General features: G+C 42.4%; 1 protein-coding gene across 1 annotated transcript; it reads right to left on the minus strand.

The window, feature by feature from the left end:
- Positions 1–1,602: 1,602 nt before the first annotated feature.
- Positions 1,603–11,033, minus strand: ANKRD1 (ankyrin repeat domain 1). The gene is made up of 9 exons (XM_020876187.2): positions 10,905–11,033; positions 10,060–10,239; positions 9,023–9,160; positions 8,583–8,690; positions 7,006–7,104; positions 5,386–5,484; positions 5,179–5,277; positions 4,945–5,043; positions 1,603–2,445 (listed from the first exon to the last, which is right to left on the minus strand). Exons 1-9 carry the CDS (start codon positions 10,929–10,931, stop codon positions 2,335–2,337), a joined length of 960 nt encoding a protein of 319 aa, XP_020731846.1. The 5' UTR covers positions 10,932–11,033; the 3' UTR covers positions 1,603–2,334.
- Between the last annotated feature and the right edge of the window lie 531 nt (positions 11,034–11,564).

Below are 11,564 nucleotides of genomic sequence, written 5' to 3' on the forward strand. Positions count from 1 at the left end.
AGCCTATGCCCCAACCAGTAACGCTGAAGAAGCTGAAGTTAAACGGTTCTATGAAGACCTACAAGACCTTTTAGAACTAACACCCAAAAAAGATGCCCTTTTCATTATAGGGGACTGGAATGCAAAAGTAGGAAGTCAAGAAACACCTGGAGTAACAGGCAAATTTGGCCTTGGAGTATGGAATGCAGCAGGGCAAAGGCTAATAGAGTTTTGCCAAGAGAACGCACTGGTCGTAGCAAACACCCTCTTCCAACAACACAAGAGAAGACTCTACACATGGACATCACCAGATGGTCAACACCGAAATCAGATTGATTATATTTTTTGCAGCCAAAGATGGAGAAGCTCTATACAGCAAAAACAAGACCGGGAGCTGACTGTGGCTCAGATCATGAACTCCTTATTGCCAAATTCGGAAAACCACTAGACCATTCAGGTATGACCTAAATCAAATCCCTTATGACTATGCAGTGGAAGTGAGAAATAGATTTAAGGGACTAGATCTGATAGACAGAGTGCCCGATGAACTATGGACGGAGGTTCGTGACATTGTACAGGAGACAGGGATCAAGACCATTCCCATGGGAAAGAAATGCAAAAAGGCAAAATGGTTGTCTGAGGAGGCCTTACAAATAGCTGTGAAATGAAGAGAAGCAAAAAGCAAAGGAGAAAGGGAAAGATATTCCCATTTGAATGCAGAATTCCAAAGAATAGCAAGGAGAGATAAGAAAGCCTTCCTCAGCAATCAATGCAAAGAAATAGAGGAAGACTGCAGATTGTTACCATGTATTTATTTCTGTGATCACTTCTTTAATATTCCTAGGAAGTCCTAAGAATAGGGGGCTTCCCAGGTGGCTCAGTGGTAAAAATCCACTTGCTAATGCAGGAGATGACGGTTCGATCCCTGGGTCAGGAAGATCCCCTAGAGAAGGAAATGGAATCCACTCCAGTATTCTTGCCTGGGAAATCCCATGACAGAGGATCCTGGCAGGTTACAGTCCATGGGGTCACAAAGAGTTGGACACGACTTAGCGACCAACAACAATCCCAGGAAGGCAGGGCAGGGACAATCTGGTTTGCTCATCACAGGTCATAGCACCTGGCCTAGCATGTGATAAAGTCGCTATCTTTGGAGGCCAACAGTCATTGGCCAGGTGCATTTTTTCTTGGGCAGCTTTGACACTAGTAGCTGGTGTCCACAGTAATTGTTAAGCCTCAGATTAGTTAAACCCCAGTGGGAACGTTTTAAGGAATCATTAACTTGTAGTAAACATTTTGCCCACCAGAGGTCCCTTTCTCCCCATCACTGGAGCCAAAGAGCTTGAACTCCTTGTGTATCTTCATGGTTTTCTTAGCCATGCTGCTCATTGAAGACTGGTATACCACCACCCTTGCATTGCCCAGGGGCTTGTCAGTAATGCAGAATCTCAGGCCCCACCCACACTGGAGGGATCAGAATCTGCATTTTAACAAGATTCTCAGGTGATCTGTGTACACATGCAATACTGGGAAGTACAGTTCTACAGAACATTCATAATCTGAAAAGCTTGGAAGACAAAACCCCATCTAAATGGCCTTTCCACCAGACTTAAAACAAGGAAAGAGGTTTAGAATCTGCTTTTATTATGAATATAAAATATACATACAACATAATATACATTTACACATTTACAATTTGCAGTTAGTTTCACTTTTTTGAGCACATTTGGTTCTGCACGGCCCAGTGGCCCATGTTCCTTCCACTTACACTCAAGACATTCTCTTCACCTTGGTACATACTTGGTAAGAAATACCAGGCCCAGGCGCCAAATGGCCAGCTTTACTGTCTTCACAGAATCACTTTCATCTTGTTTCCCCTTCTGCCCCTACAGGCTTTCCATGGCCTCAAACTTCAGCATTAAAAATGCAGGAGGAAAGAGGGCTGCAGTAATCCCCTTTGTCTTTCAAAATCACCTTGAAACATCTCACCTGAGCGAGGTGATACATCATAGGCATTGCTGGTTAATATGGTTTAAGAACTACCTACGGGGAGGCTCTGACGTGTCACATACAAACTAAGCTTGTTCACCAAATGAATGATCACAAAGGATCTGAGTATTGGTGGTATCGCAGTAAATAAATAAATAAGTTAACTGGAATAAATACAAATAAATAGAGTGAGTTTCACTAAGGAAAATGTCAATGCCTACGTCCCTGTGCTCCAAACCTCATTAGGTGCCGCTTTACAACAGGTTGATAAACAGAAGCTGGATTTCTCTATGAGTCGCTCTTTGGGGCAACGCCTTCCATGTGCTGGTAAAGAGCAGCCAATGGAATCGTTCGTCATCACTTTTCTCAGAATGTTGCTATGCGAGAGGCTTTGTAGGAGTTCTCTTTGAGGCTGTCAAATATTGCTTTGGTTCCATTCTGCCAGTGTAGCACCAGATCCATCGGAGTCTTCCCAGCCTAATCAAAACAGAGGAGGGACTTTGACTTCCAGGTTGAAGACATCTATAAGTTCGTCTCCTCTGTGTGTGTGTATTTAATGAGGTAATGGATAGTGTATGTTACTGAGGTGTTTTATGTTTCCCACTATGATTTGCAGTTTATATTCAAACCAGTCCTTTACTGTTTCTCACAGGAATGCTTTTGGCATTTCAAATTAGCAGATCAACAGTGTTTGTTTTTTTTGCCCCCCTGTGGGACTATCCCAGGTGTTGGTAAAAAATCCCTAGTCCCTTGACACTAAATAGCAAGCCTAAGCCAAATCATTCTGAAATTCAGAAGATGCCTCTGTCCTTCTACAGTGTACTGCAGAATGGGCATGGAGAGGTAGCAGTATCCACATGGTCAGAAACCAGTTCCTATCAGTTTGGAAAATGATTCCTGACTGATAAAAACTGGTGGGATATGAGCTGCTGCAACACCTTGGCTTAATTACACAGGTACCGCTCCAGGGAATAGATCTTTCACAGCTGTTCAGAAGTTACAATGGGCTCTCCCAGGAAATTTATTTTCTTAGAGATGATATCAATGATTTTTGAGACCAAAAGTTTTTTACTTTATGTCTCGATATTTACAAAAGTTAAAATTATGTCACCTCTCAATTCTTGCCTTTCAGTTTGAGAAGTCCTAAAATTTTCCATCTCTATCTATTCAGAAGTCTCTCTTTATCCCAGAGATTGCAAACTGGCAGCTTTGAGATGCAAATCAGTCTAGAGACCTGTTTTGGCCCAAACAGAGCTTAGATTTTTTAAAAATTGGAATTAATTGGCAACAGTTGGAAATTAAGAGATTTCCCAATTGAATCTGTGATCTCTCTGAAAAAAACTGGAAGGCTTGGCAGCACGATATCCATGGTTTCATGGAGCAAGAAAGGACTGGGTTTGGGAAGGACCGCTACCTTCTGTGCACAGAGCCTGCAGCCACCATAAAGTCATTTATGTGATCTGCCTGGGCCCTAGGCGGATTTGAGTTGGTGTCCCTACAACCTTAATTTTGGACCTTCTCACCCTGTAGCATGTGCTGTGAGGAACACTTATCAGCAGACATGAAGACAGAGTTTGGGACAATGATACAATAATGATACAGTAGTGTATTATTTACAATTCCCTTCAAGATGGTGTCCAGTAATTTAGTAGTCTTTTTTGGAAATATCCATCCATCGGGTCAATGACATTTATAGTTCTAGAACCTTTATGCTGGGGTTTTACTGAAAATGCACAGCTCTGAGGCCTATTTATATATTTAGGGCTATTTTTCCATGAATTCCTTAAACTCCTTTGTATTGACATTTATCTCGTGATTCCCTGGCTACTTACAGTCTCCCCAAATCTATATGCTTTTCATCTCTGCTGGAAAAAAAATTATATTTTCTGCAGCTTTGGGGGTTTTGTTGAATCTACTCTTTCTGATGGTTTAAATTATTTGATAAGATCAATAGTATATCAAGGATGAGGGGCCCCTACTATTAACACTTTTCTAACTCAAGCAGTCTCTATTTATTGCATTTATTTTGTTCCTATCACCAAGACAGTTTTTTTTTTTTTTTTTGGAATGATGAAGTATTCCTCTCAGTCTTATAGTAACACAGTAAGAGGAGGAAATGATTCACAGTAAAAGATGACTGGGGTTTTTTTTTTTCTCTTTCTTTGTAAAGTGATTCTCCAAAAGCCTCTTTCAAATTACTTCTTCAGTACTTTATACTCATTCCTCCCGGTGGTATTTTTAAAGCTTATATTAGATGATGCTTGACTAGGAATTGGGACCACGAGGAAAATCTGGTTACATTCCCTGGCTTACAGATGAAGCTAAATTAACATGTACTTGTAAAAGGGATTTATACAAGCATTTTCTGGGCCTAAATATAAGAAACTATTTTGAGGGATGTGCAGCTAAACCAAAGAGGAGAATGAATAGAAATTAGCTCAAAAATAAAGGCAAACGCATGGCTACCTCTGTAAGAAAGTGGTAGCATTCATACTGTTGTAAGAGGGGAAGGACTATTCACAATTACTCAGATTCAGTGTTGAATCATTTATTTGAGTTCCTTGATCCTTGGCTGCACTGACCACTGTGGAATTTTCAAAAGCTTCAGGAATGGTGGGTGTCTTTATTCATGACTATTCTGGCCTAGCTCAACCAGGGATGGCCAAGGCAGACACTGCTTGTGTCTGTGAAGGTGGGTGGTTTGATCATCTTTTATTTTCAATACCAAATTCTGACAGAATTCCTAAATGCTGTGTTAGGCATTGAGGGCATAGGAGGCACTGTGGCTTCCCCATCTCTGATCAAGTGAACTGAGTCCTTGCTAAGGTCAGCAATATCCTTATGGGAAGGAACAGGGCATTTCAATCATCAAAAGACCCCCGAAATGCTACCATTGTAAGGCTATTTTCAAGTATGTGAGCCATACTTCTGTTCATTAGAAAGCCGGCAAACAAGGCCTCTTGCCTGAGTACTTACACAGTTCTTGACGTTGAGGTCGGCGCCATACGTAATCAGGAGTCGGATCATCTTGTACCGATTCAGCCTCACTGCGTCATGCAAGGGTGTATCTCCTTCCTAGAGAACAGAGTGAACAGGCTCAAGGTGGGCCTGAGGCCAGGAAGTGGGTCCCGAAAGGGTGCCCAGCAGGGGTAGTGAACTCAAATAAATGAGTGAAGCTTTTAGGAGGCCAAACTCTGCCGGCCTACTCACCCGGTCTTTGGCGTTGAGGTCTGCCTCGCAGGCGATGAGATGCTCTGCGCACTCGTAGTGGCCAGTCCTCACCGCGACATGCAGCGCGGTGCTGAGCAACTATGAAATGGAAGAGCCTGTTGGGTCCCTGGGCATGAGGACAGAGCGTGTCCCAGACCCCAACGCATGTGTGAAGGGGAGGAGGGGGACGGGGGTAGGAGAAAATACCTTATCCCGCGCACTGATTTTGGCGCCTTTGTTCAACAACAGTTTTAAGACATCCAGGCTTCCTCCGCGGCTTGCCCAGTGGATGGCTGTGGATTCAAGCTATACAGGGAAGGTAAAAGAACATGACTCAGTGGAAGAAGAACCTGGTCAGAGGAATTAGTTCTTGGTTTCTAAGACCTAGGAATACCAGGTTTGCTAGGGCATCTGTGATGGCATTGGGCTGTCCTGGTCTAGGTTGCCAGTTCTAACTATTGTAGTTCAAGTCTCCTGCCAAATGTTTTGGCAAAAAATGTGCGAACGTGAGTGTATGCTCTCCTGTGTATGTATCTGTGTACATGTTTGCATCATTAGGAGGTTCTTAATAAACCTAATCTTTTTTAGAGAGGATAAGAACTAAAATGTACTGAGAATTTCGTGGTGCCCAGATACTTCAGACGCACTGATACTCCCAGCAACATTGTGAAGTGGGCGTTCCTGTGCTCATTTTGCAAATAAGAAAAAGGAGGCTCCAAACTATTCAAATTTTTTGCCCAAGGAAACACAGCTAGTAAGTGGCAGAAGAGTTATTCCAACCCACAGTGTGCCTGGAACGTTTAACCACCTTTGCCAGATAAACTCAAAAGTTCTAGACAAATGTATGGATTTAAAAATTCTGGCAGAAAAGAAGTAGTCCCTTCCAAAAGATATTCGTCTGGATCTGACACCTCTGCCTGTGTCCCAGACGTCTTTTCCTCATCGCTTCCTGGTTCTCTGCTGCCATCTGTGCTAGCACACTGTCATCTACCCCCACCGTCGTTGTTTGTGGTCACTGCACTTAATCATGCTAGAAAGTTTGGTATATCCCTGGCCCTCCAAATATCATGCTCGTGAATTTTTGGGTCTTTCCACGCAAACTTTATATTTTGTTTCTTTACTTGTTTTTCTGTGTGTGTAACTTCTGGATTCAGTTTTAGCCAAATCCTTTGGACTTTTCCAGTCCCTTTTCCACTCTGCTTGAAAAGTCAAATTGAGCTGTCTTTAAATAAATAAAGCATTTTTCCCCCAGCTCAATCTTCATTTCATAGAATATGCTATATACTGGTCTGCATAGAAATCACAGTGGTTGAATTACTGAGATCTGAATAGCAGCTACCTCCCCATAGATGCAATTCATTTTGTGTGCAGTCTAGCCCCAAATCTCACTGACGGCAATCAGCATCTATCAAATAAGGTGTGCAGCTAGAGAATTCTGAGATGTTGCTGGCAGCCAAGGATCAGGAGCAGGTGGCCATGTATGATGGAAGGATGGGGATGCTGAAAAGCAAGTGTTGACTGTATTACTTCTCAGTAAGGCTACTGACTTGATAACAACCCAAGTCTTTGATGAGGATACTGAATTCTGTCCAACAGCTCTCACTTCCTTCTTTTCCCAGAAATACTCCTTTTTGGTATGTATGGAAGATACTTTCCACATGACCTAGTCCCATCTCCCAAATTCCCTTTGTATGGAGAAATAAGCTTCTGTCTAGTTCTCTCAGATCAGTTTTCAATACAATTGGCCCCATTTTTCATCATAGGTTTTCTCAAGCTTCACATAGTCTACTTACTTTGGCTCATTTCCAAACAAAGAGATATATTTACCATATCACGGAATTCAATCTGGGCTCCAGCTTCTATTAACTTCTCCACAATTGCCAAATGTCCTTCCAAGCATGCTCTGTGAAGAGCTGTCCGTTTATACTGTCAGAATAGAGATTTAAAAAAGAGTGAGAGGGAGCAATGCATATAAAAATGAGTATAAATCCTTTCTAAGAAATAGGAAGCTGGGGATTCTGATGACCTAGCTGATAGAAACTTGAGTTCTTTTTTATGAGTTAGAAATGTAAAATTTACTAAAATTACCGACTAGAACAATTATTCTGCAACTGAGATTTGCATCTCCTGCAATACATGTTTCTAAGTGATTAGAGGTCTTCATCAAGGCGTGTGGACTTAGATTCAAAACTACCTAAGTGCTGACAGTTCCCTTTCTTGTGTTTTGTACCCTCATGATTTCTGTAGTATTTGCCATGCAGTTCAGGCCATTTCCTTCCTTTGGGACTGCTGTTAGGTTGAATATCAGAAAGTATTCATTTTTCAGATAACGGGAGACATTTTTCTTTCAGCTTCAGAAATGATTCCCCATTTCAGTTCATAGGGGAAAGGAGTCAAAAAAGGATTAGTGATGTCTGATAAATTGGCTTCCAACAATGGGCTTCCCAGGTGGCTTCCTTGGTAGCTCAGAGGGTAAAGAATCCACCTGCAATGCAAGAGACCCAAGCTTGATCTCTGGGCCAGGAAGATCCACTGGAGAAGGAAATGACTACCCACTCCAGTATTCTTGTCTGGAAAATCCCATGGACAGATGAACCTGGCGGGCCACAGTCCATGGGGTTGCAAAGAGTCAGACACAACTGAGCGACTAACACTTTCACTTCGGGTGGCTCAGTGGTAAAGATCTGCCTGCCAATGTAGGAAATACAGGAGGCAGCAGATACCATCTCTGCATCGGGAAGGTCCTCTGGAGAAGAAAATGGCAACCCACTACAGTATTTTGCCTGAAAAATCCCATGAACAGAGGAGCCTGGCGGACTACAGTCTGTGCAGTCGCAGAGTCAGAGACTACTGAGCTCACACACAAATGGATTAATAGGCTCTTTGTGCTGGAACACTATTAGGTATTATTTCATTCCAATGCCCCCTCTTTTCAGATGAGGAAACTGAGGTCCAGAAAATGCAGATTGGCTGCTAAGAATCAAATAAGCAAGTACTGATAGAACTGACGCTTGAACTCCGGACTCGAGATTCCCTGTGTAGAGCTGATATATTTGAGTCCGGTCAAAGCTAATGCTAATAATACATTTCTCCAGTCATGAGTTGTTGGTCCTGCCATACTAAAAGTCTATCCCAAAGATCTCAGAATTAAAGACAAACTGAAAAAAGCAGTGGGAAGAATATGAGAGTGCAAAAAAAAAATAATGCAATCCATAGCACTGATCCAGCATTTTCTTTTTCTGGCCCACTGCACTCCCCTGTTATGCTACTGGCATATGTGGCAACAGCTGGGGAGACAGTTTCAGGTGGATTGATTTCTGGCACCAGACTAGCAAGGCTGCAGTAAAGCATAAGAAACACAAAATTAACAAGCTGGATTTTGCAGTGCTTTGTATAAGCCTTACCTCATCACAGACATCTGGATTGTTCTTGTCTGACAAGAATTTTTCTACTACTGGCAGTTTGTTCTCCAGGGCAGCTTTGAGAAACCTAGGCACATCCACAGGTTCTGTCTAAAGTCAAAGAAAACAGTGTGAGAGTTACTATGGGCTTTCCAGCATTCAGTCAGACCCTCCACAGATAGTTATTTCCTTGTAGCCTAAGGCCGAGGGTTTCCCTGGAGGCTCAAACAGTAAAGAATCTGCCTGCAATACAAGAGACCCAGGTTCAATCTCTGGGTTAGGAAGATTCCCCTGAAGAAGGAAATGGCAACCCACTCCAGTATTCTTGCCCAGAGAATTCCATGGACAAAGGAGCCTGACAGGCTACAGTCCATGGGGTCGCAGAGTTGGACATGACTGAGTGACTAACTCCCACCCCCACAACGTAACCAAGCAGCGCTTACCACGATTTCAGGTTCAGGTTCCTTCACAACTGGAACTTTTGTTTTCCTGTATTTTTTCCTTTTCTTCAGTTGAATGATTATTTCAAGATCTTCTAAATTTTCCAGTTTTGATCTTTGTTCTAGTTTTTTCTTCTTGAGCTAAAAAAGAAATCCGTGTTTCAAAATATGGTGAGTTCTACTGACAAGCATTCTGGTTGTGTCAAAACAAAATCTGCAAGGTCTGAGCTCAGTATGTGAGCAGTTTGAGCAAAAAGATTTAAAAAAATATTTATAATAAATCTTTGACTTGGATTTAGTGATTTCTTATTCAAGTATTTAGGGGTCAAATTTTTCAGCTAATTGCCTTTATCTTTACTTCCTTTGCTTGTAGCACCAGCTTCTTGTTGAAGATAGAATCTAGTCTCTAAGTGATGATTTTGTAATTATTTCCATAAACAGACCCCAGATTTCTGTAGAATTTTTTTTATCATGCTCATGAATTTTTTTAATTGAAAAGACTTTGCTAATAAGTTTCAAACTCTAAAATTTCAATGCCAGTGTCTTTTAGGTGGCTCACTGAGCAGGGCTCATGAAACAGACTGTCTTGGGACTACATCTGTGGTTAGTAAGTAATGAAAACTCACCCAGCAACACATTTTGTCAACACAGAAAGTTGCCACAGTCAAACAATGATCCATGAACCACAAACCACATTATTGAGAAAAAAAGGCTCCCTTCCTTGGGATTAATTAGACAATATAAGACATCAGAAATTCACTGGACTCTTTTCTTTTCTCTTTCCAAGTCTTTCAGTCAAAACTCAGTCATAGACCATTCGGTTATTGATTCAGAATCCAGAGGTCATAGTCTTGCCAAAGAATTCTTTTCTACAGCCTGTTTCATAGAAGTTGCTTCTTTATAAGTTAGAAATTGATAAAGAAATACCTTTGGAATGGTTGCATTTATTTGGTTTCTCTCTCTTCTCCTTCCTGTCTGGCACCTCTGTCCTCTACACCATCCCCAACCTCCCACTAGTGAATTTCACAGAAGGCCCTTACCTCTGCCTCTCGCTCTTTCTCAGTTTTCCATTGTTGCTCCCCCAGGCTCACAAAGTGGGCGGGAAGTGTTTTCAGGTCTTCCTGCTTCTCTAAAGTGACAGCAGCTTCATATTCTCCGTCTCTGAAGTCCTCAGGAAGGAACTCCCCAGCATCCCCGCTGCCATTCTTCTTCCCTGTAACCTACAAGGAAGAAGGTGGCAGCGTCAGAATAGCAGAGTCCGTCCTGGGGTCCTTCTCCATAAAGGATGCTGCAGGAGGTCCCCCGGCCCTTCCTCCCTGCTGACAGTGGCTTCGGAGCAATGCACTCTCAGAGCTCAGGCTGTGATGCGCTGCCCCAGTGTTCCAGGAATACCTTCAGATGCTTGTTCTCTTGTATTGGTTAAATCAAGGTTTAGGTTAGGTTGATGTTTAAATCTTCTTTTAATCCACTTAATCACATTTCTCCTAAGAAAATCCCAACCTCTTCCCCACATCCCCACCAACAGTTTTAAAATTCTATCATTTTCAGTACTTTGGATGTTCCCTTGCCTTCCTATAGTTTCCAGATACATATTGTTGCAATAGAACTTCTTCCCTAAGGCATTTTGATTACTGTACATGATTCCACACTTTAGTGATAAAACCAAAGGAGAAGATAATAAATAGGGAATATGTAGAAAATTCATTACTGCCAGCTCCTTTTTTTCCAATTTTACTTATTTCATCACATAAATCAACCGTTTTCCATATATGACATTTTCAGAATACCTGTGCATTATGCCTGAAAGAAAAGAGCATTTCAATTTTCAAATAAAAATCAAGGCTGCACCATTTTTCACTGCATAAAAATAATGTGCTTTACATACCAGCTCTTCTACCTTCAGAACCATCATGTTGACCCGAAGTTTGTCAGTCTGTTTTCCTCCTGAGGAATAAATCCTTGAGTTGCCCTGGGGAGCCCATCTGCTCCAGTGAGCTTATATAGCTAGAGCTGGGTGAGATAATCTTCCAACCTGGGAACCCAAGTAACACCCCTGCACCCCCCACCCCACCCCCGCCCACGGGGCCAACTCAGAGGCAGGTGAATTTTTCATTTCAGACTCAGTGTCTGGGAAGCAGGAGAGGGAGGGGATGACAAGTAACCCCGCTGAATATGTGAATCAGGAAGAAATGTGAGAGGGCCATTCCTTTGGCAGTGACCACACCGCTCAGCAATGCAAGTCATCCTATTTATCGGGGAGCCAGAGGACAGCTGTCTGTTGACATTGCGCCACACCGCTGCTCCTTTTCCTTCTTTGTCAGCTTTCATATGACTTACCCTATCAAGAAAATGTAAATGGCCTGCGTATCACACCGCCAGTAATATCTCTCTGATAACCAGACTTATCAACACGTCACTTGGGGGAAGTGTTGCTTTAGGACATCCTATTCCCATGGGTAAACAGCCCGAGAGGAAAGGACCCAGGTCCTAATGTCCCTTGTCTATATCTGTTTGGAATCCTCTGGAGTGATGTCGAGGGCTAAAA

The sequence above is a fragment of the Odocoileus virginianus genome, chromosome 7 (genome assembly GCF_023699985.2).
Source record: "Odocoileus virginianus isolate 20LAN1187 ecotype Illinois chromosome 7, Ovbor_1.2, whole genome shotgun sequence".
In the NCBI taxonomy this organism is placed as follows: Eukaryota; Metazoa; Chordata; class Mammalia; order Artiodactyla; family Cervidae; genus Odocoileus; species Odocoileus virginianus.

Coding starts and splice junctions, on each gene's coding strand:
- ANKRD1 (XM_020876187.2), bottom strand. CDS start 10,931: ATGATGGTTCTGAAGGTAGAAGAGCTG. Junction 10,240..10,904: donor TTCTGAAGGTAGAAGAGCTG/GTATGTAAAGCA, acceptor TCTTCCTTGTAG/GTTACAGGGAAGAAGAATGG. Junction 2,446..4,944: donor ACCTCAACGTCAAGAACTGT/GTAAGTACTCAG, acceptor TGTTTTGATTAG/GCTGGGAAGACTCCGATGGA.